The 27,028-nt window shown below is 42.6% G+C and overlaps 1 protein-coding gene across 1 annotated transcript; it reads left to right on the top strand.

Annotated features, from left to right (window-relative positions):
• Nucleotides 1-25,773, top strand: Atp1b3 (ATPase Na+/K+ transporting subunit beta 3). The gene is made up of 7 exons (XM_027410915.2): nt 1-295; nt 11,803-11,931; nt 12,634-12,741; nt 18,316-18,500; nt 19,883-19,933; nt 23,315-23,401; nt 25,138-25,773. The coding sequence occupies exons 1-7, from the start codon at nt 187-189 to the stop codon at nt 25,306-25,308; spliced, it is 840 nt and encodes a 279-aa protein (XP_027266716.1). The 5' UTR covers nt 1-186; the 3' UTR covers nt 25,309-25,773.
• Nucleotides 25,774-27,028: the final 1,255 nt, after the last annotated feature.

The raw sequence follows: 27,028 nt of genomic DNA, 5'->3' as shown, positions 1-27,028 counted from the left end.
GCGGCCGCCCGGCGCGGCGCGGCGCAGTCGGCTCGAGTGGTCTGGTAACGGAGACTTGTTCCCGGCCCTGCCGTCCTCCGCCGCGGTCCCTGGGCTGCGCCGCCGTTGCCGGGACGCGCCGCCGAGCCCCTCGTCGTCGCCTCCAGCCCTGCGGCCTCCGTTCGCCTCGCCTTCCGCACGCCCACCATGACGAACACTGAGAAGAAGTCCTTCCATCAGAGCCTGGCCGAGTGGAAGCTGTTCATCTACAACCCGACCAGCGGAGCGTTCCTGGGGCGCACCGCCAAGAGCTGGGGTGAGCGCGCGGCGCGGCGGGGCGGGCGGCGCAGCGGACGGCCCCATTCATTGCCCGCGGCCTGGGGGCCTCGTTCCCAGGCTGGGCCGCCGCTTCCCCAGCCCCAGCGGGCCGCACGTGCTGCCGGTTCCCGCCGCGAGCGGCGCCGGAAGCGGGACCCGCTGGCCCGGCCAGGCCTCCTTTGTGGGGAGCGCGCCCTGGAGGCCCGGGCCGCGCCGACTGGGGAAGCGGGACCTGCCCCTCGCCTGCCTGGGGAGAGGAAATTTCCACTGCCCGCTATCTTGTGACTCCGCGACGCTGCCACCCGGACGCCCGGGAGAGTGCGGGCGAGCGCCGAGTGTGTGTGTGTGTGTGTGGGTTGCAGGGACGTGTGACGGGGAGTTAATCACTGGGGCACATTGTCCGCGAAAATGCCCTGGAATTCCGAGCGAGAAAGGCCGGCTCGGAGAGGGCTCCCTCGTGCTCGCAGGTCACGGCTCTCTTCTGCCTTGCGGATTCTGCTTGGGGAAAAGACAGCCCTATCTAAACACCCCCAACCTCCCCCTACGGGCGCCCGCCCCTCGTCTTCCAAACATTTGAGTGATGGTTGAATGTTAGCAGCTTTTTCTCTGCGCGAACTCATTGTTTTAAAAAGAAATAGTGAATCCATCTTCTGTTGTGCTGCTTTAAGGTGCCTTTTTTTGTTCAAAAATGTTAGAGAAGGTGGACAGATGTGTTCCATTATTGCCTTTATGCTTAAGCAATTTTATCTTTTTGAAATCCTCTTAAAGAGTGTTTTGTTAGTGAAGCTTGACAGATTTTTTTTTTTCTTTTTCATTCCGAGCAAGAATAGATTTCTAGAGCTGAGAACCGTTGGGGCATGGCATTTTAAAGAGAAGCATGAACACAGTAAATGAGCTCAGAAAATAACTTGAAGTGAGCTCCTCCACGGTGGAAGGCGACTTGACGTCCTGTCACAAGCTGAAAGGGGCCCTGGAAGGGTGTTTTTTTTTTTGTTTGTTTGTTTTTAAATTCCCAACCTCCACTTCAGAAATGAGGAAAATGAGACCCAGAGGTTGTGATTTTTGCCTGTGTAAAATTACATATTCCACGGGGCCAAGAAAAGAGCCCAGTCTCCTTTAATCCCAGTCCAGTGGTTGTATTATCTTACAGATGCCTTGCCTAACTGCCCAGTAATCATGTACAATTTTTATTTAAATTACTGTCTTTTCTTGGGAGCTTACTGTGTGATGAAGAAATCAGTCTTCCACCCAGAGTTCAAGGGAGAATGATGATAATTGCTTGTTTCTGGAGTGTGCTTTCAACTGAAGTGATTTGGGATGGTGGAGAGATTTATTTTTGTAGATTACCTTTTGCCTTTCTGTCTGCCTTTCTCATTTCTAGCACTATCTTCACTTCGATAGGGTTTCTGCAGGCTCTCACTGTAGCCCAAGACTGGCCTCAGACTAGCTTCTAGTAGTCCTCTTATCTCAGTCACTTGCATGAGTGGACCACCATGGCAGCTCAGACTGCTGTCTTAATCATTGTTTCAGGATATAGATTTCCTTGGTCATGTGCATTTACATAGATATCTTGTACAAAGTATAAGGGTTGTAGTGGACCATAAAGTTGGGGTTAGCTTTGAAAGGATTAGGCAAGACCTCTTTATGGAATCAGTATTTACTACCTTTATGCCCAAATAGTAAATTTCAAGTTTATTGTGGGAATTGTAAGCCAGTGCAGAGTGGCATGCCTAGTTGAAGATCCCAGCACCAAGGACATTCTTTTAAGAAATGTGGGTGAGAGGAGGCTGAAATCCATTCTACGCCTTCAAGGCCATGTACCTAGCCATGTTGGGTCTGCTGTGGAGAAGGGCTCCTATGTGCAGACTCAACATAATTTGGACATCTATGTTGTGCCAATGGGGCTGTCTGCCAAGATGGGTGCTTTTTACTTAAAGTCATCAAAGCCCTGCCTGGTCCACCATTAACATTCTGGTATGTCTTTCTGCAGTTTCTGTGATGTCTCTTTTTTTAAAAGCCAAAAGAGATCATAACCACCATATAATTATTTGTAAACACCTTCCCATGTTAAAATGATCTATATCACCATTTGTATTAACTAATGTACTTGACTAGTGTCCCACTGTATAATTTTTTTTTTTTTTTTACCTATATGTACTGGTCCTTCCTTCATTCCCCTCCCCCTTGTAAATGTATGTTTTTCCAAATTTATTTCCTTGGGATCAGTTCATAAGATTTCTAGGCTGCTCATATAAACCTTGTAGTGTTTGAAAGCATGTTGTCATGGTGCCTTCCTGGAAATTTGTCAGAGTATATTCTCTACCTTTAACACCGCCGAAACTATTTTTAACTTTGTGGTTGCTTTTACATTTTCTGATAATAGCTTTTTTATTCTTGGAAAAAAGTTTTATATGAGCAAATAGTTATTTCTAGTTGTGTCCCACAGCTCTGTCATAAATTTAATGTAGGTGGTATTAAAAAATACATTTTTTTTTTTACTTTGTGAAGTTGCTCAGACTGTTTTGTATAAAGGCCTACTGAGATTTTATAGATGTACAGTTTTCTGGTTTTATTATATATACTTAGGTCTGTAATATGTTCCATCTTCATCTGAGGTGTTTGCCTTTAAGTACATTAAATACTTTAAAAATCTTATATTTAATAAGTAATTTTATGCTGGTTGTGGTGTCCCATCTCTTTAATCCCAGCACTCTGGAGGCAGAGGCAGGAGCTATCTGAGTTTGAGGCCAGCCTGGTCTACAAATCAAGTTCCAGGACAGCCAGGGTTGTTACACAGAGAAACCCTGTCTGTAATTTTGCTGTAAACCTTTTAGAAAATAAAAATTTTGCGTGTTGCCTCACATTATTTGATAGTCTCGCACACTGGGTTGCAGTTGTTATGATAAAGCTGGTGGTGAACCATGGCAGGTGAGGGGGATGGGGGCGGGGGGGATGGGATGGACACACAAACATGCCAGGCAGACTAGCTTAAGTGAGAAGTTTTATTAGAAAGGGAGGGGGAAGGAAAGGGAAAATAGGTAGTAAAGAGACAGAGAGAGCAGAAGAGGGAGATAGAAAAAGTCCTGTCTGCTCCAGGGGTACAGCAGGAAAGAAAGAGGGAAAGAGAGCACAGTGTCAAGGGTTTTTTTTTGGGGGGGGGTGTCCTTTGCACCTTTGTGCCGACCAGGCAGGGTACTGCCTAAGTGCATTCTGCCAGGTAATGGGCAGGCCAGCATAATAACTGAATCCTTAAAACAGTAGTCTCATAATGCCTACATACACCTCATTTGGTTTCCCTGACAGCCCTGTAAAGCAGAGGCAGTGTGGGGATTGAGGTATACCCAGAGAATTTCTCAAGCTGAACACTAATAAGTAGTCACCATTTTTAACAACACGGAACAAAAATGTTGGTGGCTGATTTGCAAACATTAAATAAGCTTGTGATTTAAATACAATTAGAGCTAATGTAGTGAGGTTGGAATATCATCTAGTATTAAGGTAGGCAGTGTGCCATGTGCTGCATTTAATTTGGTTGTTTTGAGTCCTGCTGGCTTCAAACACAAGCTCTCCTACCTCCACTTCCTAAGTGCTAAGATTATAGGTATTTGTTAGCACATCTGGTTTACAGTTAACATTTAAATTATGGAATATAATAGCAAAAAAATGTATCTAAGGAAGTTGTTTCTGTATTTTGTGTGTATAGATGCATCGAATACTGTGATGTAAGAAATACGTTTCCAGCAGGAATTGTATACAAGTCATAGGTGAGAAAAGTCAGTCACTTGGTGAATTAGTGAGAGGACAGAATGTTAGATCAGAGGGTTTGTGTTTGTAAATTATACCTTTCCTGGTATCATTAAAGATAAACTTGGCATTCTTTGAGTTTGTTATCTTATCTAGGTTGTGTGTTGGTAAGTGTTGTAGATTAATCTTGAGTTGTACTCAAGATTCTGATTACTAAGCATAGTCACATCAATTCTGGTCCATAACTAGCCAACCACATCATGTCCATGTGCTTTTTCTTTCATTATAGAACAATCATGAAATGCCATTTTGGCAATGGAGTGCTTGCATTCTGGGTCACGCCTTAGCAAATGCTCTGCTCGGGAGATTAGATTCCATCTAATGTTAGTTGTCTAGGGTAGGTAGGGGAGAAGAAAAGTGTTCTTATTCCAGTGTCATGTAGCTTTATGAGGTGGTGGTCTTTGTCTAGTAAGCAGGACATTTGTGAAACTACAGATACAGGCATTTTTGAAAAATCTCAAGCCTTGCCTTGCTTCATGTGCAGGTTATAAATGTAGGACAGTGTGGGAGAAGCAGCTCCAGATCAGGGCTTGTACTGAACTGTCACCCAGCAGGAATAAGACGTCACTCCTAAACTGTCCAGGAAGTAGACCTGTAGTGGACGGGAGGGACGGAGGTCACAGGAACCATTGTAATAGTGAGTTTAATGTTAGTAGTGTTTCATTGTTAAAGAACCTCACTCCCAAATGGTTTGTTTGCTTCCTCCACCGCAAAGTTGATTTTTGAAGTTTTAATCAGAATTAAACTTGTACTAATAGGTAGTTTTTATTTTATTTTTAAAGCCAGTTTATGGGCTAACATGGCAGCCCACACCTGTAATTTCATCATTTGGAGATTGGAGATGTAATTACAGAGGCAGGAGGATTACTATAAATTCCAGGCCAGCCTAGTTTACATACTGAGTTCAAGAACAGCCAAGGCACCATAGTAAGACCCTGTCTTAGAAAAACAAAACAAAGGCCTACAGTAACAATTTTGCGATGGTTTATCATTACATTTGATTAAGGACTAGTTATTTAAACATTAATTACGTAAAAGAAAAAAGTTACTTTTTAAATGTTTACTGTTTTTGTTTTTTTAATTCTTTTAGATCTTTGTGTGAGTGTTTTGCCTGCATGCCTGTCTGTGTACCCTGTATGTGCTTGGTACCCTCGGAGGTCAGAGGAGGATGTCCAGTTTCCCGGAACTGGAGTCATGGATGGTTGTGAACTGCCATGAGATTGCTGGGAATCATAACCAGGTTCTCTGGAAAACCAGCCAGTGCTCTTAACTGCTGAGCCATCTCTCAGCCCTCAAAACATTTACTTTTGAAATATAAATTTATTGTCTTCTGATATTTGCATTGTGTTGATTTTTAAATAGAAATACTACTGATCTCTAACCATTTCATGTAATTGCTGATAACATTCTAATAGTCTCTTTTTCTATATGTAAAAGTTTAAAATGTATAATAGTTAGAATATAAATAGCTGATTTTGTCATTCTTCGTTTAAGAATGACTATCTTTTTAAAGCTTAGCTAATATATATTGAGTCTCCATATTTCATTTTTATTATTTTTCAAATATATTTTGTGTGTGTGCGCGCGCGCGCGCATGGGCACGCATGTGCATGTTTCAACAATGCATGTGTAGAGGTCTCAGGACAACTTGTTAGAGTTGTCTCTTTTCTACTGTTGTGGGTCCCAGGGATCAAACTAGGTCATCAAGCTTGGTGGCAGATGCTTTTACTCACTAAGTCATCTCATTGTTCCCTCACCCCCCCCCCCCTTTTAAAAGACATTTTTACTATGAAGACTTGAACTTGAGGTGCCTAAGTGCTAGATTACGGGCATAGATGACTATGTCCAGCTTTTTTTGTTTTTAAATCACGTATGCAATTGACTTTGTGTGCTTCCTCATAAGGTGTATCCCAGCAGCCATAGTGTCTTTCTGTCTGCATCTGAAGTCTGCAGGTCTGTCTAGTCATAGGCCTTTTATATCATCATAAGCCAGCTGCCCATCAGAGCTCTTCATGTGGCCTGACACACAGCTCTTTGGTAGTCAACACTGCTCTCAGGCCTCCTTGGTCCAGAATGGCCAGCTTATTCCTTTCCTCATACTGTTCTTTGTCTGCATGTTAATTCTCCCTATTTGTTTTATGACAAATTCCTGTGCATGTCAGATCTGCCATAAGCCTTCTGAACCTGGTGTGTGTGTTCTTTAAGGCCGGGTTTACACCTGCATTTATATCCCTGTAGCCTCTAGTGTGTTTTGGGGGACAAGCAAAATTTCAGATTGTGATTCATTTAGGTCCTTGAAGTAAAACTAAGAGTATTGAGTTAGAAGCTTTAGTTCTATTCTGAAAGTTTGATGGAGTTCATTGTACAAGGAGGCGGAATCCAGTCAATCAGGTTACTATGAGCTCCACTAATTTTTCGAACTGACTTTGAAGTTTCTAGCATGGTAATAATGGTGAACTTGATGTGTCTCAGAAGTCCGCTGAGAAGATGATGAGACTGGGACAAAATACAGATCTAAATGCCAGTTCCACCTCTGGAGCCAAGCTTAGATTCCTCTTGATAGAATCCTCTGGGATTCTATAAAGGGGAAAGGGTATGTAATGGCCTGAATGCTTTTGGCTCGGAAGCAGCAAACATTGAAAGGACCAGATCAGTAGTGTAGGTTTTGCCGGCTACACGGTGCCTGTTGTAGCTTTACTGTTACTCCAAGTGGATGACAGTTGTGTGAGCCTGCCTCTTAGTATTTGATTTGCAAAACTGAGTTGCAACTGTTGACTCTAGACATAAAAGTAGTAGTTGTAGACTGACTTTGAGAAGTATTGAAATGGCCCAGGCTCAGTAGTGCATACCTATAATCCTAGCGATTGGGTAGTGGGAGCAGGAGAACCGGAGGTTCAAGGCCAGCCTGAGCTATGTGAGGCTGTCTCAACCCTCTATTCCCAAAAGAAGGCAAGGAAGGAAAAAAAAAATTGAACTTGTCTGAATGGCACAAAGATTCTTGGGTTCCCCCTCTCATGTAACAGAAATAACACTTGTCTGCAATTTTACAAATAGATAGCCATACTCAGTAGATCTGTTGGTACCATCAACTTCTCTGGGCAATCACTATTATCTGTGTTATGGCTTTCAAACATGTGATACTTGATGTATCTATTTTGGGTAGAAGTCTGGCAGCTTCTTATAAAAGCAAATATACACTTACATCCCAGCCCAGCAGTTCTCCTATGTGTTTACCCAAGAGAAATGAAAACATGTCCACAAAAACACTTGTACAAGAATGTGCATAGTAGTTCTATTTGTAATAGCTCTAAACTGGAATGTCAGTGGCAAACCATATCCTAGTAACATTCTAGTTTTTTGTTGCTGTTGTTTAAATTCTAATGACTTGGATAAAACTTTGCAAGACCAGTCAGCATCTCAGCAGGCTGCACTACAATAAAATAAATGAAAGAAGACATGTATGAAGCTGTCAGAATGAAAGATTAAAATTCAGATATACTAAATATTTTCAACTCACTGTGATCTATATAATTACTTTAAAAAAAAGTATACCTGCCTCTGCCTTAGACCTATAAAATTAAGACTGTAAACAGAATGGTTACTTATCAAGTAAAAGTTTTTGATCACAGAATCGTCTGAGCTGTCTGTCATGTCAGGTCCCTGTGGGTAATTAGAAAATTTGCAAAGTAGTGAACCAAATCATAAGGCTCAAAATGCTGAGGGTGTGGTGTGTGCTCAGGGCTGCTCCCCACTCCCCACCCCCGTTTTGTCTTTTTGAGCCAGTGCCTCATATTGTAGCCCAGGCTGGCCTCCACTTCACTGCCATGCTCTGGCCCAGCCTTCTGATGCTAGTGGTGTGTATCCAGGTTTGATGAAGCTGGTTATTATGTTGAAGAACTTGGTCTTTATCCCAGATTTCAAACATGATCTTTAAAACCCTGGGATTTTCTGGATGTTAGTCTTTGTTATGCTGATGAAGGCACTAAGATCCCTGGCTTCAGAATGAGGACTGATTCCCTGAGAGGCCACCCAAGTCTCAGTGGTTTAGGGATGTTGAACTCTGTTGATTTTCACAAAAGGCAGAAGGGGTTGTAAATTGAGTCCCTTGAGCAGCCTAAGATTCAATCAAGCATCACTGGAAGATGAGACCCCAGTACAAACTAAGCTGTTTCTTAGTGGGCCCCCAGGCTATGCACAGATGTGCTTGCCCTGACCCTAGGACCTAATAGAAATCCCAATCCCTCCTGGATCTGTGTTTCCTTTCTGATTCAGAATCCCAAGTACAGCTCTCCTGAGTTCTGTTGGGCTTATCTATTGAAAGATGGGAGCTGAGGGCTGAGGAGCAAAATATTTCCAAGACACAGCAGGGACCCAGCCTCCTACGGTGGGAGGCTGTATTTTACCTGGTGGCAGGACTACATTTTACAGTTAAAGCAGAACCAGAGTGGCAGGATGGGATGGGACCGGTTTCTTTGAGAGACAAGGTAAACATAAGCCAGATTTCTTGCTTCTTAGTTGTATAGATAACACATGAACTAGACCTCAAGTAAGCCTTTTTTTCTTCTTTTCTATTTTTTGAGAGTAGATGCAGTTGATTAGGTTAAACTTGAAACCTTAAGTTTGCTGTGAAACCTCATTGCAGTTCCATTCCAAACATGTTTCTAGTCTGTTGCTGGAGTTTTATTTTTATCTTATCAACTCTGAGCAGCTAAAGGCGCCTCCTGAATTGGAACCTGAGACCAACATGCTAGAGAAGAGGACCTTAGAGTTGCCCTGCCTGCCACAGGTGTGCCTTTGCACACACACACAATAGTAAATGGGAATGTAAAAACAAACCTTGACTTTCTGAGTTTTCCTTTCTGTCAAGTGAATACTTAGCTAGGTACTACACTACGGTCAACTTCTTTTGGGGGGACGGGAGTGGAAGTCAGGACACTAGATTAGAGCCAAACTAGCAAGGCCTGTGTTTGCAGCCATCCTGGCTCACTGATTGCAGCTGGAGCTCTGTCTCCTCATCAGGAACAAGGGAGGTGCAGTTTGAAAATTGGGCTTCTCAAAAATAAAAGTCTGGACTGGTAATGAAGTACTGGCCAATTATCTTCGAGACCCTGGGCTCAAACCGCAGTATGACAGGAAAAAAAAAAAAAAGAAGAAAAAGCCTTGTGCTGAGATCACAGCTGTGACTTACCATCCCTGGCTATGATATTTCTTCAGAGAGAGAGAGAGAGAGGAGAGAGAGAGAGAGAGAGAGAGGAGAGAGAGAGAGAGAGAGAGAGTTGCATGCATGCATGAAAGTGCACCACCACAAGCTTGCCTGGTGTCCTTCAAGGGCAGAAGAGGGCATTATACTTCTAGAACTGGAGTTAAGGATGGGTGTGAACCACCAATGTAGATGTTGTGACTTGAACCTGGATTCTTTACAAGAATAACAAATGCTCTTAATTGCTGAGCTGTCCCTCTAGCCCCATTTCTTCAGAATTTTTAAGTCTGTTAGGTTCTTTTGGTTGCTGGTGATACTTTGTGGGGGTTTTTTTGTTTTATTTTGTTTTTGTAGCCCTGGCTGTCCTGGAACTCTCTCTGTAGATCAGGCTGGTCTCAAACTCACAGAAATCCTCCTGCCTCTGCCTCCCAAGTATTGGTATTAAATGCGTGCACCACCAGTTCCCAGCAGTGCTTTGTGTTTTTAAGGTGGTATTTTGCTCTGTGTTCTAGGCTAGTGTCCACTTGCAGTCCTGCCTCAGTCCCTCCGATGCTGGGATTACAGGTGTGCAATGTTAGTTTCTTCCATTGGATAATAACTTCAAATCTCTTGAAGGATTTTAAGCCAGCAAGTATTTATCAGTAATGTGATAGAAGGGTTGTGCTAGAACACAGCCTTAGGCTGTTTGTTGACTCTGGTTATCATTTCCTTCGAGCACCTAGAACTGAATGCTTCACTCTGCTACCTCTTCTGGAGGCAGTGGCTGTTTCTTTTCTCACTGTAGCACATGACTCACATGTGAGATTGGTTTTTTGTTGTTGTTTTCTTCTTTTTCTGCAGCAGGACCGAAGTGGGGTGGGAAGTGATGCTTCCTGAAGGTGACATCTGTCTCTCTTCCTTCTGTCCTCTCTTTCTCTGTATCTCCTGGTAACTGGGAGGAAGGGTAGGATGCTAATCTAAATTAACATGGAATTGGTTAGATTGTCTCCCTTTGAAGTGGATTCCTGGCCTGCAATTGAGAAACTTTGTCTAGCTTTGGGCATAATCTGTTTTGGGATCTTGTTCTTTGAAAATCCAAGAAAGTTGTGTATCAACTTGTGGGGTTCGGTCAAATAAGTATGTTCAAATTTCATTATTGTGGAAATTGATAAGCCTTAGCATTGTTTCTGTGGGAGTCCTCTTAGGAATCCCTGCCATGTCTCTGCTAGGAAGGGACTTAGGCATATATTAAGATGGGAATAAAACTACTAAGATGTCAACTCAGTAGAGTTGAATATTCTTTAGTTTTTCCTTAGCATCCCCCATCACTTTTAAAAACATTTAAATATAAATAAAAGACTTCAACTATATTCTTATATATAAATTTGAGGATAGTCATTTCTAATGTTAGAATTTTGAATGTAGGTGATGAGGGGAAAATACTGATTATTTTTGGTGTTCCCAAAACAAATCATTGGCTTGGGATAGATTGTGTTTCCCAGTTATAGGGGTGGGATTCAATTTGTATGTTGAAATGTATCTGTCACATGGTGCTGTGTGCCTAGCCGAAGAGCTATGCCCTGGAGCGCAGTGCTTGCTTCTGGCCTTGTCCTCCTCTGCATGTTTGCATGAGCCGTTCTATTTAACCAGTGTTTTCCAAATCTCATTGAATTTCATCTTTGATTTTTTTTTTTTTCCTTCTCTGCACATTTCTTGGTGGTTCTTTGATTCAACTCACCCTTTAAAACAAAAATGTAAAGCCAGGTGTGGTGATGCTGTGCTTTAATCCCAACACTCAACAGGTGGGTCTCTGAGTTCCAGACCAGCCAAGGCTGCATATCAAGACATTGTCTCAAAAAAAGCTACAAAAACAAAAACCAACAACAACAAAACCGTAACCACTTTACTGTATATCAAGTGTCTGAAATACAGGTATAGAGGAAGTTTTTTGGTTTAAGTTTGTCATTTAAACATACAAGTATTTTCTGGGAAGTTGTCCCACCTAGAGTCATCTTAGTTTTGAGGGTATGAAATTCTTCTTGGGAAATACTTCCCCATGTGTTGGACTTTTAAAGCTCTTTGTTTTTTGTTTGCTTGGTTTTGTTGTTGTTTTTGTTTTTTGAGGCAGGGTTTTTGTTGTTTTTGAAAACCCTGACTGTCCTAGAACTTCGTCTGTAGACCAGGTTGGCCTTGAACTCACAGAGATCTGCCTGTCTCTGTTTCCCCAGTGCTGGGATAAAAGGTGTGCATCACTACCACCTGGCTAAAGTTCTAACTTTGAGCCAGAATATGAGTAGTGGAAACTTCTTTGTTGGAAAGACAAGATGAGAGGAGAAGAGCTCACTGGATCTGTGGGAGCTGCTCCCCAGAATTTCCCTTGTTAGGGGCGTTCTGTACCCTCAATATGAGGCTACTCAGCTACGCGCATGGCAAAGCATGGGCTCATAGCCTTGCAATGAACAGTTGGTTTGCTCTAGCCTGTGTATATCTCCACATTTCACCTGTGTTCATCTCTCCTGCAGGTCTGATCTTGCTCTTCTACCTAGTTTTTTATGGGTTCTTGGCTGCACTCTTCACATTCACAATGTGGGCCATGCTACAGACCCTGAATGATGAGGTTCCGAAATACCGAGACCAGATTCCTAGTCCAGGTAAACATCACAGCTTATAGAGGTTAGACTTAGAGTTTGGGAATGTGAATGATTCATTTCATACTTGAATGGTGGTTTATTTCAAGACTTTCACAATCATTTACTGGTAAGTTTTGAATCCTTTGGCAGGAATAAGCAGAAATGAATGTTGGAATTTCAGTGAGGTGAGTTGGAAAAGTTAGAAAGAGTTTGAATGCAGGCGGGCCTTGGTGGCTCATGCCTTAAATCCCAGCTCATGCGCGCGCGCGCGCGCGCGCGCACACACACACACACACACACACACACACACACACACACACACACACACACACACACACACACACAGAGTTCATAGTAAGACAGCATTTTTTGGTGTTTGTTTTGTTTTTCATTGGAATTCAATCTGTAGACCAGGCTGGCCTCAAACTCACAGAGATCCACCTGCCTCTGCCTCTGCCTCCTGAGTGCTGGGATTAAAAGGCACACAACACCTGACAAAACAGTAAGGAATGATGGTTATAATTAACTGAAAATAATAAAATTTAGACTTTCTAATTAATTTGTCTAACTAGTTTTAAAGATTTGAGTTCTTTTAGATGTTTTTTCATAATGGGATCCAGAGAGTTGTTAATTGTGACATATCTGTGGACAAATGGCTCTCTTCTGGAATAAGCAAGGAAAGAGAATTTCTTACTGTTAATAACCCTCCCTGTCTCTTTTTAGGACTTATGGTTTTTCCAAAACCACCGTCTGCCTTGGAGTATACATACAGCATGTCTAAGCCACTTACTTATGAAAAGTTCACTGAAGACCTGAAGAGGTTCCTAGAGCGTAAGTGTGCTGTCCCAGAAGAGGGAGAGCTTGTAGTTCCTGCAGAACAGTGCCTCATGGAACTGCCTTTAGAAGCAGCATTTTTAGCCTGTTTTCTATTTTTGTTCTCCCCTTTCAAACACAGACAGCTAGATCTGCAACTAAGCTGTCAGTTGTAAGAATAAAGCCAAGTCTGTCCTGTAAAGCAGTGCCTCTGAGTGTCAGAATCTTTTCTGTGGTGCTAGGAATAGAACACTGTGCCTCACGTGCTGGGCAAGTGCTCTCCCACTGTCTAGGTCAGATTTTTAATATATTTGTTAGAGTCACCAGTAAGTAGTGCTCTAAAATAAGCACTATAGCCAATATCTTCCTTGTTGTCCCTGGCTTAAGCAAATTCATGTGAATATAATAACAATCAAATGAATGACTGGTAAAAGCTTTGGTTTACTTGATTACCTTGTCCCTTCTCAGTCATTATAAACCATAGTTGTTCCTGAGTTACCAAGTCATTGAGCAGCTTTCCCAGTGCCACCATCTGTCTTTGTAGTTTGTTCAGTTTTCTTCCAGTGTCCTGTGCTGGTGGCTCTTCTCTTGCTGATGGTCTCACTGACCTCAGCCCCTTTCCTCTAGCATTCTTTCCCATCTAGTTTTGTTTGTTTGAGATGGGGTTTCTTTGTGCAGTCCTGGCTGTCCTGGAACTAGCTCTGTAGACCAGGCTGGCCTCTAACTCACAGACTTCTGCCTGCCTCTTGAGTACTGGGATTAAAGGCGTGCGACACCATGCCTCACCCCATCTAGTTTATTAGCATTTTTACTTCATTTTTACTTTCACAGGCATTCTAAAATTCCTTGTCTTTACGTCTGCCAGTTACTTGTGAGCCCTGCTCTGGATAAAACCACATAATTCCTCAATTAGGCTCCTTCTCTGATCCTGGTTAGAGCAGCCACAGGATGAAGACAGGACTGGGCAGTGGTCAGCACCACCTCTCTCAGGTGGCCATGCTTGACTGCCTGGTAACCAATTGCCCTTCTCTGACTCGAATGCTCTGATTGCTGCTAGCCTTTACTCAGCCCTCTGACCTTTTTCCTCTCCCTGTAGCTTATCTTCTTCATATTACACAGTATCTCTGCACAACGACAGAAGAAAGAACAGTTGGGGCTGTAGCTGTCAGTGCTTGCCTGACGTGCAGGCACCTGGGCTTCCTTCCACTTGCTTCACATTTGCTGTGGTGCCTCCTCATAACCTTCATTGGTTGGTGGAGGCAGGATGAACAGAAGTTGAATAGCATCTTCAGTTAAATAGGAAACTCAAGGTCACCTTAGGCTGCCTGAGACCCAGTCTCAGAAGAAGAGACAATAAGCACTCAGGCAGATATTCTTATAGTCTCCCCATTACTAGTAAACACCTGTACTTGCCACCATGTTGTTGGTCAAATTTTTTCATGTGAGGACACATGGGGGCTCTAGTCCCCTCTGTCTCAGAACCATCATACTAGGCTACACTCTTGAATTCTTGTCAACTACTTTATTTATTTATTTGTTTGTTTGTTTGTTTTGGTTTTTCAAGACAGGGTTTCTCGGTGTAGCCTTGGCTGGAACTAGTTCTGTGGGGCCAGGCTAGCCTCAAATTTAGAGATCGGCCCGCCTCTGCCTCTGGAGTGCCAGGATTAAAGGCAAGACTCACTACCCCAGCTGAGCTGTGAGCTTTTGAAGGCTGGTTGAGCTACCTAGGTGACACTAAACCCTTGAAAGATGAGGGAGGTAGGGAGGGAGCCAGATAACTGTCTAAAGTCACTGTGTTCAAGGTTCATCGGGGAGGGAGAAGAGCTGGATATAGCAAGCTAGGAAGTAGTAGGGGATGGACATTGGTGTATAAAGGAGGACCAGGTCCGTCTGTCCGTGCCCCCCTCCCCACCCCACCCCCACCCCGAGACAGACAGACAGACAGACAGACAGACAGACAGACACACACACACACACACACACACACACACACACACACACACACACACACACACACACACACAGAGGGTTTCTCTGTAATAGCCCTAGCTGTCCTGGAACTAGCTCTGTAGACCAGGCGTGTGCCACCATCGCCCAACTATGGACCAGGTTTTGAAGGTCCTTCAGAGGCCAGTTGTATTTCTTGGCTTCTATAATTGACCGAGATGGGAGGTTTAAGAAGAGGACATGCATGGATTGAACTCCTGTTTGAAGAATTGCTAGGGTGGCTTTTGAAACTAGACTGCAGAATGGAAGCTATTTTCTGTTTTTGTTTAAGATTTATTTATTATGTATACAGTGTTCATATATGTATGTATACTGCCTGTATGCTTGCCCACCAGAAGAGTGCACCAGATCTCATTATAGATGGTTGTGAGCCACCATGTGGTTACTGGGAATTGAATTCAGAATCTCTAAAAGAGCATCCAGTGCTCTCAAACTCTGAGCCATTCTCTAGCCCTGTTTTCTATATCTTTAATGTAAGGTTTTCTTTCCTGAGGTAGAATCTACCCCAAACTGGCCTGGAACTTATTATGGCTCTCTTGCCTTAATACTGAGTGCTGGGCTTATAGGCATGAGTCACCTCAAGCTTGCATTTAAATTTATCTCAAATTAAAATTAAATTTGGAGATAAAATTAAAATGCTGTTTTGGATTTCATTCTCCAAACCATTTTTCTGGGAGGTGAAGATGCTTTTCAGTTTAGCCTTCAGTTACCAGAAGCATTCTGTACTCAGCTGTTTGCAGGTTCTCTAGTATTATAGTGCTCTGGTTTTTTGTTTTTTTTGTTTCGTTTTGTTTTATTTTGTTTTTTGGTTTTTCGAGACATGGTTTCTCCGTAGGTTTTGACACTGTCCTGGAACTCTCTTTGAAGACCAGGCTGGCCTCAAACTCACAGAGATCCACCTGCCTCTGCCTCCCGAGTGCTTGAACTAAAGGCATGCGCCACCACCGCCTGGCTATAGCACTCTGTTGTAACTGACATTTCTCTCATTTCTGTTTATACTTAAAAAACTTTCCAGGGCTAACTGTATCTTTTAATCCCCTTAGACTTTCATTTTTAATTAATTAATTAATTAATTAATTAATTTATTTATTTATTTATTTTTAGGTTGGGAGTATAGTGCATGTGTTTGTCAACCAAAAGGAGTAGCTCTCTCGTGCTCTCTCTCTCTGGTATAGATTCTGGAGATTGGGTTCAGGGCATCAGGCTGGTAGTAGCTACCTTATTTAATGAACCATGTCACCTGCACTGGTTTGTTTTTAAATATTCACCTGTCATTGTTGATTCTTATGAATTTCCTTTTCATCTCTAAAAGACAAATAACTGGTTTAAAAATAAAGGTTTTTCCCCTCCTGGTAGATTCTACATTGAAAGTTTTATTTTGTTAAAATTATGTTTTTCGCCAGGCGTTGGTGGCGCACGCCTTTAATCCCAGCACTCGGGAGGCAGAGGCAGGCGGATCTCTGTGAGTTTGAGGCCAGCCTGGTCTCCAGAGCCAGTGCCAGGATAGGCTCCAAAGCTACACAGAGAAATCCTGTCTCGATAAAACAAAACAAAACAACCAAAAAAAAAAAAAAAAATCCATCTCACTCTTACTCAAGTGCTCCTAAAGTGTGTGGGACTCTGGTTCTCTGAAATCAGTACTGTCTATATTCCCATCATGCCTCACACCTCATAGCTCCTTGCATTTCATTTTGTGTAGAAACAAAAGTCTGCTTGACAAGCAGTCTAAACAGCACCCTTTGCTACAGAAGACGATACCCCGGAGAAATGGGTGGAGGAGGAGTGATGGGAGTTGGAGTTGCCTCAGATAATCTCAGTCTTTCTTTGTTTTTAAGCAAATACATGTTATTGGGGTGTAGCTCAGGTAGATGACGTGTTTAGCACATGTGAAGCCTGGAGTTCAGACTCTACCATCCCTCTCAAAGATGGATTCCCTTGTGTTGTAGTTTGCTTTCTGTTGCTGTGAAAACCACCACCACCAAAACCAAGTCAGGGAGAACAGGGTTTGTTGAAGCTCAGCAGCTTATAATTCATCCTTGAGGGAAGCTGGTCAGGACAGGAGCTGATGCAGAGACTGTGGATGAGAGCTGCCTACCTGCTCGCTCAGTTACCTTTTTTATACAGCCCAGGTCCACCTGCTGGGGGGCGAGTGGTGGGGGACTGTTCACAGTAGGTTTGGCCCTTGTACATCAATTAGCAGTTAAGAAAATTCTCACAAACACTCTCCTAGTTTGATGGAGGCTATTCTTTCAGTTGAGTCTCGCTCTTCCTTGGTGTGTGGAAATGGCAGCCTAGATTAGCCATTACTACTTTTGAGATAACTTTTTATCCACAATGTATCTAAAACAAACAAAATCCCTACTACATTTCCTTCCGAAAGTGTTCCTGTTTGTGTTGAAATAGATGGCCTTTTTGTGGTACAGGTTGTATCTACCCAACAATAGCTGTCACTAGGGTATTTTCACGGTGTATCTTAATCTGTGTGGCTTTCACTAGACCAGGCTCACTGAGGGAGGAGCCCCTCTTCTCCTTCATGCCACTGAATGCCATTAGTGTAGCTGGCCCAGAGGGAGATAGTATTCTGTGCCTGTATTTCTCCCCTTTCCTCCTCTCTGGCTCTTAAACCAATGCACCCGCTTACCTCCCTTGTTACCATGCTCAGCACAGCTTTCTTAGCTGTGCTGAGAAATTAGAGTCTCTTTCACTTTCTAGGGGCCTGTTCTTTTCTGGATGGTTCTGTTCTGCATAGCACAAATACTGACATAGATGCAGTCAAACCTTGTGACCTGCCTGGTATACATCTTTTAATGGAGCATCACAGTTCTTTTTTGTTTGTTTGTTTGTTTGTTTTTGTTTTTCGAGACAGGATTTCTGTGTGGCTTTGGAGGCTGTCCTGGAACTAGCTGTTGTAGACCAGGCTGGTCTCAAACTCAGAGATCCACCTGCCTCTGCCTCCCAAGTGCTGGGATTAAAGGCGTGTACCACCAACGCCTTTAATGTTGGCTGCATCACCAACACCCGGCTGCATCACGGGTTTTTTTGGCAGACCTTCTGCCTCAGTTCTTCACATAGTTTTTACAAAATTTACGTGGTTCAGCTTCTGCCAGCAACCTTTACACTCACACATCCTCCCTGCTTAAAGGTCAGTGTAGCCCCCTTGCCATAAACTGTGAGTGCTGTTTCTCTCCATAGCCAAGGAGTGTTGAATTACACTGTGCTCCCAACTAGACTGTAAGCCCCAGGGGACAGTAGCAACACCTTTGCACATCCTTGTCATTGTCGCAGAGGTCAGGCACATAACAGCATTTTCTGACACTGGTGTAGCTGTTGCTGGTACCAGGCACTGTAGTGAAGCAACTCTCCAGCCCGGGCATTCTTGGATGCCTAAACTTTAGGGCACTGTAACTGTTACCAGGCAAAGAAACTAATGTAGCCTCTACTGCATGCTTGCTGTTGTTAACCTGGTAGTTCACATTGCTGTTGTTATCTTTGAAAAACAATCATTCAGGGAATGGTTTGACTTGTTTCTGGTTGTGTTTGGTATCTTTTCTTAGCTGATCCAGCACACTCATGTTTCCTTTGTAGCATATTCTCTAGAAGAACAGAAGAACCTCACAAACTGTCCTGATGGAGCACCTTTTAAGCAGAATGGTCCAGTTTATCAAGCATGTCAGTTTCCAGTTTCCTTGCTTCAAAATTGTAGTGGTATGAGTGATACTGATTTCGGCTATTCCAAAGGACAACCTTGTGTTCTTGTGAAAATGAACAGAGTACGTACTTACTTTCCCTCTGCTGTTGCTTGCTTCTAATAGTCATGCACATGGGACACAGCTGTTAGGCTGGTAGCTGCTTTCTAGACTGCTGTGCCCGAGTTAATGCTTTATTAAGCAACATCTCCTTGGGATAACAATTAAATAGTGGAAGTTTAAATAAACCCATATACTAATGAGCATAATACAATGTTGTAGTTATAGCCAGTGCTAGTGGGATGTTTCAACAAGACATAACTAAGGCCAAAACAGTAAGCCAGAAGGAATGCGGGACTTGTTCTGTGCTATAAGGTGAGTTAATGCGTTCATTTTAATGAGGATGTCTTCAGTAACACTGGCCTGCAACATCTGTCTTCACTATATTCGCTATATTGCTGAAAAATCTACTCCCTGTTCAGAGGACCACCATCTGAGTTTATTTTCTTAGAAGTGGCCTTTGCATGATGGGAATTAGAGGCCATGCTTGCTTTATCGGCTGGCCTTGCAGGCTCACAGGGCAGCATCAGATGCAGCTGGCAGGGTTTTCATCAGTATGCTTCCAGAGCTGTTACAAGTAGAAGACGGGGTACTGCTGTCCATATCATTCTATGGGCTTCAACAGCTTGACTTTTGGCGGCCTCTTTATATCTTGCAAACCTTTGCATAGACCTGGATTTGAATTCAGAATGGAAAATGACAAAACCTTAGAAGATGGGGCTGGTGATAAAGGCATTTGCCACTAGCTCCCCATTCCCCACATGGTGGCTGAAGAGAACCAGATCATGCAGTTTGTCCTTCCTCTTCCACATGTACCCCCCTCCCCCCCACACACATGTAAATAAATGAAAAAAAAAATTTTCAGAAGATGGGGGACTACAAATCTAGACGTCGATCCAAAGGCTGGGGTTACAGCTCAGATTTAATGTTTACCTGGTATGATCAAGGCCCTGGTTTGATCTTAGCACCACAAAAACCTACTGAGAGGGAGCTGTAAGTTGGGATTCTTCTCAGTATGTGCCTTTAGGAGAAAGGGATAGTCAGCCCCATGTTTTCATGATGAATATTTTATTGTGAGTGAGTGTGGTGGTGCACACCTGGGATCCCAGCATTTGGGAGGCGGAGACCTTTTCTCAAACAGAATAATTTGTTACATTTTGCCCCTGTAATTTAAGGATTTGTTTTTTTAAATGTGGCAAAGTACATGACTGAATTGCTTTAGTACAGTACTTAGCTACATTGGAAGGTTTGTTTTTATGTTGTAAAACACAGGTTAGTATGACTGAGTTGAATATTTAGAGTGGTGTTAATCTAAACCAGCTGCTGTGTCCTGGCCCCCAGCAATAGAAGAGGGTTCCATTGCATTTATATGTGCTCATTGACTCCTCCATGTTTCTTAACCTTAGATAATCGAATTAATGCCAGACGGATCTCCACAGATAATATGTGATACAAAGGTCAGTATTTAAATCACTAAAGCTTTCATGTTTCGTTTTTCTTTGTTTCTTCTTCCAGACAGGGTTTCTCTGTGTAACATCTCCGGCTGTCCTTGGAATTCTTTTTGTAGACCAAGCTGACCTTGAACTCAGAGATCCACCTGCCTCTGCTTCTTGAGTGCTTAAAGGTGTGTTGCTACCACTGCCCTGGTACTTTCATGTTTTTTTAAAGACTTAAAAATAAGTATCACCAGGTGATCCTGTATTTGCTAATACAACATTAAAAAAGGACAACGTCTCCTTGTTTATTTTGCACATACTTGTTTCACATAAACTGCATTTCATCAATCCTAGGATGTGTGCTTTCTACTTAGGTAATGAAGTTGGCATTACAACCCTATGGGTCCCTTCTCTATCAGGATTTTTTCTTTCAAGTCTAAAAATTAGTGTGCTTATTATCAGTGTCACCTGGGAATTAATGAACTCTTCTGTTTTTCTGTAAGGTAGAGGCATTCTTTTTCTTGTCTTCCTTTTTTCCTCCTAGAAAAGTGCTATGCATGTCCATCCTATAACTTGTTTTCTTTCCATGTTACAAATACAACTAAGACAAATGTGTAAACAGTGGGGGCAAGTGTTCTGAAGAAGCCCTCTTACGCTCTAAATGTGTCCGGGTGCTATACTAGCATTTATCTCCAGTTGCATGGCAGAACAAGCTACCTAAAATGTTGCACTGAACTTGCTTTTAAAGGTGAAGAGAAAACACAATTTCTTAATCAATGATGACTTTCTTACTTGGGCAGAAACTTTGCTGTGCAAATGTCATCATGCCACAAAATCACTTGGACTTGTTGATCCCCTAGTCCTATAGTTCTGACTCAGTAGTCCTTGGGAAGAGTCCAGGATTTGTGCTCCTGAGTTGCAGGTGCTGCTGCTGCTGTCCAGGTCCCCCCTGAGCTGCTGCTTAGAACTGCCTTTTGATTGTTACCCAGTGTTTAGAGGTGGGTGTGGGTGTTACCTCCTCATGCCACACTCAGTTCTGTGAGAAACGTTGAAAACTGGAATCCTAACTGGGTGTGGTGTCACATGCCTGTAATGTCTGCACTTGGGATAATGAGACAGGAGAATTCAGAGTTTGAAGCTAGCCTGAGTACATAGTAAGATCCTCCCTTAAGGAGGACTTGGTGGTGCTTGCCTTTAATATGAGCACTAGGGAGACCAAAGCAGGCAAATCTCTGAGTTTGAGGCCAGCCTGGTCCACATAGTGAGTTCTAGGCCTGCTCAGGCTACCTAGAAGGAAGCCTTACCTGCTAAGGAAACCCTGTGCCCCCAAATTAAACAAAACAAGAGAAAAACCATATCTTTGGAGTGGGGCGGGGATAGGCCCTGGTGCTGTGGTGCACACCTTTAACCTGCACAGGTTGAGGAACGTGGATCTCTCTGAGTTTGAGGCTACATAGTGAGATCCTGTCTCGGAAAGGAGCTTTATTTAAAATAAAACTACATGCAGGCTGTCACGTTAGCTAAAGGGTTTCTGTTAACTCAGTGTTTGGGGTAGGGGTGTGCCCAAGGGCAGTGGCGTGCATGTGTGAGTTGGGAGGACAAGCTCATTTACTGTGTGGGCTCTGGGGATCAGCCTGGGGCTGTCATCCTTAGCAGTGGACAGCTTTATCCTCTGAGCCATCTCATCTGCTCAGTACCTGAACTTCTCTGGATAAATTCTTCTAAAATTGTAGTTACCATACACTTCTGAGCTCTTAATATGAAAGCAGTCACATTAGTGTCATGTTTAAAGTAGGTTCAGTGAAAACTATTAATGTGTTAACGTGGAAACACACTTATCAGTGTGACTTTTTCTTCATGTAAAATGTAAAAATAATTTTTTGTTGCTTTTTCAAGATAGGGTTTCTCTGTGTAACAGCCCTGGTTGTTTTGGAGCTCGCTGTGTAGATCAGGCTGGCCTTGAACTCACAGAGATCCTCCTGCCTCTGTCTCCCAAGTGCTGGGGTTAAAGGGATGTGCTACTACGCCCAGGGTAAAATGTCAAATTTGAAGTTTCGTTTTTCAACACTAGGGATTGAATCACTTAACACCTACCTGGCATGCTAAGCACACAGTGCTAGTGAGTGACACCTGCCATGAACACCCTGGTTAGGAACACACCTTTTGGGGTGGTCATTCTTAAATGTGGCCATTGTTTCTTAGTCATTATCTACTGTTTTTCATACCATTTTATAGATCATTAGAATTTGAGTTTTCTTGTCTCTTTTTGCTCTTTGTTTTGCTACGTAATGATAAATGCTATTATACAACATGGACTACATAGTCAGAGCCTGTCTCTAAAAACAAAAGCCTATAGAACACCAGCTTTGGGAGGGTGTCATACCCAGTGCCTTCCCTGTCTCCTGCTCATGAGTGTGGTGATTATGTCTCATGAGTGCGTGAGGTCACAAGGTAAAGAAGCAGAGAGCAAGGCTGCTGTCTATGTAATCAGAGGTTGCCGCTCCTTCTCAGAAGTAGACACCACAGACTGGCCTGCAGATTGGCAGTAGCAAGTGTGTCCCACGCATACAAACTCATAGCACCACACAGAAGTCTTAAGATCGAAAGCCTAGATGTTGAGTGATGCTTGTCAGCATAGGGCTGGCTTGTTGGGGTTTGTGTTTGTTTTAGTGCTAAGGATCCATTTGGGTGCCCATGAATGGGATACTTAGTGATTGACTTATTTAGAATTTGGTGCTTTTCTCTGTTTATTCATGGAAACTACGGATGCCTTTTCTGTTTGTTGCATTGTGGGTTATCCTGATTACAGTTGTTATGGTTCTGAACTGTAGCCTCTACCTAATTCTAGGTCTGAATGATGCTTTCTTGGTTGTTAGCTTATGGATGTCATTACTTTCAGTTTGGAGGCGCAGTATTTCATTCATTAGGAAAACCTCTGCCCAAACTTACTGATGCATTTTTGCTGTCAGTGGCCAAAGAGCTGGGTTTGTACAGAGGGGGTGAATAACAGTTCATGGGTAGCAGAACCCACTATAACTGAGAAGAGACTAGGATGGGTCAGGAAATGTAAGAGGCACCAGGATAGTTTTATGTTGAAGCATTTGATTATGTAATATTTATAGTCAAGATAAGCAGCCAGGTAAGGTGGTGCATTCCTGAAATCTTAGCACTTGGGAGGCACATGTGGGCAGATTGGCATGGCCTTAAGACAAGGCTGGGCTACACAGTGAGACCTGTCTCAACAGCAAAGACAAGCAGTTCTCAGAATCACACTTGTAATTAATGTGATTGAAGCACCATCATAGTTTCTTCAATGTCGTCATAACTGCTATCAGTAATTGTAAACATTGGAAAAAATCTTTACTGTGACCTAACAAGGATTTATTTTGCTTTCAACCCTAGGATGCAGGCATAGCAAATATATTAACTTATCCTGACCGTGGACTTATAGACTTAAAGTATTTCCCATATTACGGGAAAAAACGGCACGTAAGTATTTAGAGTCATCTCTTAGGAAACTGCATGTACTGAGATAGCCCATCTGTGGTGGCACACTCCTGTGTGTTGTCGTTTGTTCATCATCCACATTGTCTCTTGGTTTTTGACTAACGGGGAGGGCTGGTGGAGATGGACACTGGTGGCACAGCAGAGCACGTGTCTAGACTAGAGGATGGCTGCTTTCAGAGTACTGGTTTTGCTTTTGTTTGGAAAGTAGTAGGTACAATTCACTCATCATTTAGACACAGCAGGGTTTTGTGATTTTTAAGATTCTGAAAAAAAAAAAAAGATATATATATATACAAAAAAATTCTAGAAAGTTTTGTCATGTCATTTAATTTACTTTGAAATTATTCCCAACTCAAAATGGCTAAAATAGTATGTTTTCTGAAAACATGTACCAGATTTTAATACTATATCTTACCTGTCTGTGCATTTTTTCACTTGTGCATTATCAGGCTAAATGACAAGCATGGCTCCTTTATAAGTGCCTTTCTTGTGAGACGCCATGCATGCTGTGGCATCTTGGCAGCCTGGGATCTGGAACAACTCCTTGGCCCCTCTGTTTCGTGCTTCTGTACGCTTCAGGATGAGTCTGGGATTTGGCAGGGCTTGATTGGAGTTTGTATGCATTGTGTGGGGGTTTTTTTGTTTGTTTTTGGAATTTTTTTCTCATAATTAGATTTATTTGCATATTTTTGGAAGAGAGTGAATGTATTACTCTCAAATCATATAGGAAGGGTCCTTATTGACTGAGTCCATTATTGTGTGTAGACTACAATCTCTTAAGATGTTCAGCCAGGCTTCTACATGGTAAAGTTACACTTTTTGTTCATCAGTAAGTATGTGTGGAGAATATAAACCCTGACTTGTATGTCAGCTTGTCTGGAAAGCTCTATCATTTGTTGTTCTTGCCTGACTCAGTTCCTACATAGTGGCCATTGTGACTGCAAGGAATGTTGTATATACCCCACTTAAGCTATATAAAGGCTGTGTGTAAGTGAAATTATCAACATGGTTGAGCTTATGAATATTTGTCAAACATGGTAATGTATAACTAAGCCCATAGTGAATGTATATTATCTTTAAGCATATATGGAATAGTTAAGAGTCTCAAAAATACATTTCTAAGTGGTATGTATTATTAGTATATTGGGGTCAGAATACAACAATGCAGCTCTGGATGGTGGTGGTGCACCTTTAATCTCAGCACTTGGGAGGCACAGACAGGTGGATCTCTGAGTTCCAGGCCAGCTTGGTCTACGGAGCAAGTTCCAGGACAGGATCCAAAGCTACAAAGAAACCCTGTCTCAGAAAAAGGAAATACACCAATGCTATAACTTAAAAATAGGCCCACGCTGGAAGGGAGTGGAAATATTTAACACCTGGGAAGGAATTGCCAGGGATAAGAGCATCCAGAGGATGAGTCAGATGACACAATCAGCAACAGGATGCCCTTAAAACTGTCCTCAGGGATGAGCCATAGTGAGAAGGGAGGTGAACATAAACTAATAGGCTAAATCCAGAGACTTAATCTTACAAAGTAAATAAGATATGGTAGGGTGTATCTATAATCCTGAGGCAGGAGGCTTGAAAATGTGAAATTGGCCTGGGCTACAAATTGAGAACTTGTTTTGTTTTGTTTTTTAAACAGTTGCAACTGGTTTCCTAAGTGTAGGCGAATTTACCAAAGAATTGAACCTAACATTTGCTCCTCCATTTGCCAGGTTGGGTATCGACAGCCTCTAGTTGCCGTCCAGGTCATCTTTGAATCTAATGCTACCAAGAAAGAAGTAACGGTTGAGTGCAAAATTGGAGGAACATACAACCTAAAAACCCAGGATGACCGGGACAAGTTTTTGGGACGAGTTGTGTTCAAAGTCCTAGTGAGCACCTAGGAGTAGGGGTCTCCAAAGAATACATGTTGTGTCAGCTGGACTGCCATTCTAGGATTATGAAGCCACCTTGGAGGAGGTGGTGTGGTACACACACTGGGATGACATCATAGCGTGCTTCCAGATCATAGTGTTCAGTGTCCTCTGAAGTAACTGCCTGCTGCCTCTGCTGCCCTTTGAACCAGTGTACGGTCGCCAGATGGGGACCAGTGAGCTCCTAATTCCAAACCTGCAGAGTGGGAGTCTCGTCTTCTGTGTGTAATTGCCAAACGTCTAAAGCTTAATGTGCTGTGCTGTGTAAATATTTTATGGATTTAACACTGGTAACTGTCATATTTTGATGCCAACAAAGTTTTAGGGATAAAATGGTACCTTGCCAACATAAAGTGACTTTTAGCTGCAAGAAATGTGTGAGAAGTTCTGTATGTGAGAAGGAAAAAGAAAATAAAAGTGGATCTGAAAGTATTAGCTTCGATTCTGTGTATGTGTGAGTGTGTGTGTCTGTGTCTGTGTGCTTTAAATTCTTTTTAAATGCTGAATGAGACTGGATCTTTTTATTGTGAGGACGAGCCTTCTGTTGTTAAGCATTTTAAAATACTAATGGGGTGATTTTGAGTTGTGAAAATCAAGTCTTCCACATTCATGTATCTTATCTTAGACCGTGAATGAAAGAACATTTTTAACTTAGGTGAATGTACACCAGGTTTTTTTGTTTTGTTTTGTTTTTTTAATGAAATGAAATGAAATTCCCAAGACATAAATTGTATAGTTTTTTTTTTTAATGTCTTGTTACTGCTTTTATTTAGCAGAATATGGACCCTAATAAAAATGTAAATTGTGAAATACAAAAACTTCAAACTGGTTCAAAGCTCAGAACACATGATGGAGTCTTCTTTTGGATCTTGGCTGGTACCCTGGACTGTCCCTGCACTTTTAGGGGAACTTGAGCATCATAACTGGAGCTCCTTTCTCTCTGTCCTGAGTAAAGGATCTCCCGTTAGACCTGTGGGTTTCATTTATTTTTAAAAAGTTTATTATTTTTTTGTGTTTCTTAGTTTGCATTTATGCACACCACCTGAGTGCCTGGTGAATGTGGAGGCCAGAAGAAGGCCTTGGGTCCCCTGGAAAACTGGAGTTAACAGATGGTTGTGAGCAGCCATGTGGGTACTTGGAATTAAACCTAGGCCCTCTGGAAGATCAGAGCCCCTCTCCAGCCCCTCTTATTTTTTTTAAGTTGATTTTTATTTTATATGCATCGATGTTTTGCCATGGGTTTTAGGTCCTTTGGAACTGGAATTAAATACGGTTTTGAGCTGCCATGTGGATGCTGGGGATTGAACCCGGGTCATCTGGAGGAACAGCCAGTGAGTCATGTTAACCACTGAGTCATCATCTCTCCAGCACACCACCTGCAATTATTTATTTTTTAAGAGCTGAGCTATTTTATCATGGTTGGTTGGTGCAGAGCCACTTATGGAGGTTTTTTGTAGACAGACCGCAGCAGGCTCAGGTTGGCTATTTGGGAAAGCTGAAGGGATTCGGTAATCTTGCAAGGCAGACGGGGCTTCTATGCTTTGGAGATGGGCGTGGGTCCTAAGAAGGAGAGCTCTGCTCATGGTTGCACTGTGCACCTTTTCATTGCAACAATACTCGGTGATTCTTGCCAAACTTAACCCTTTTGTGGACTTGGGCTTTTTCCTTTGTGCTTTTTATATCTTTTGAT

Source organism: Cricetulus griseus, chromosome 4 (assembly GCF_003668045.3).
Source record: "Cricetulus griseus strain 17A/GY chromosome 4, alternate assembly CriGri-PICRH-1.0, whole genome shotgun sequence".
NCBI classification, from domain to species: domain Eukaryota; kingdom Metazoa; phylum Chordata; class Mammalia; order Rodentia; family Cricetidae; genus Cricetulus; species Cricetulus griseus.
This window is presented reverse-complemented; position numbering and strand designations above follow the sequence as displayed.

Coding starts and splice junctions, on each gene's coding strand:
- Atp1b3 (XM_027410915.2), top strand. CDS start 187: ATGACGAACACTGAGAAGAAGTCCTTCCATCAGAGCCTGGCCGAGTGG. Junction 11,932..12,633: donor AGACCAGATTCCTAGTCCAG/GTAAACATCACA, acceptor GTCTCTTTTTAG/GACTTATGGTTTTTCCAAAA. Junction 23,402..25,137: donor ATTACGGGAAAAAACGGCAC/GTAAGTATTTAG, acceptor TCCATTTGCCAG/GTTGGGTATCGACAGCCTCT.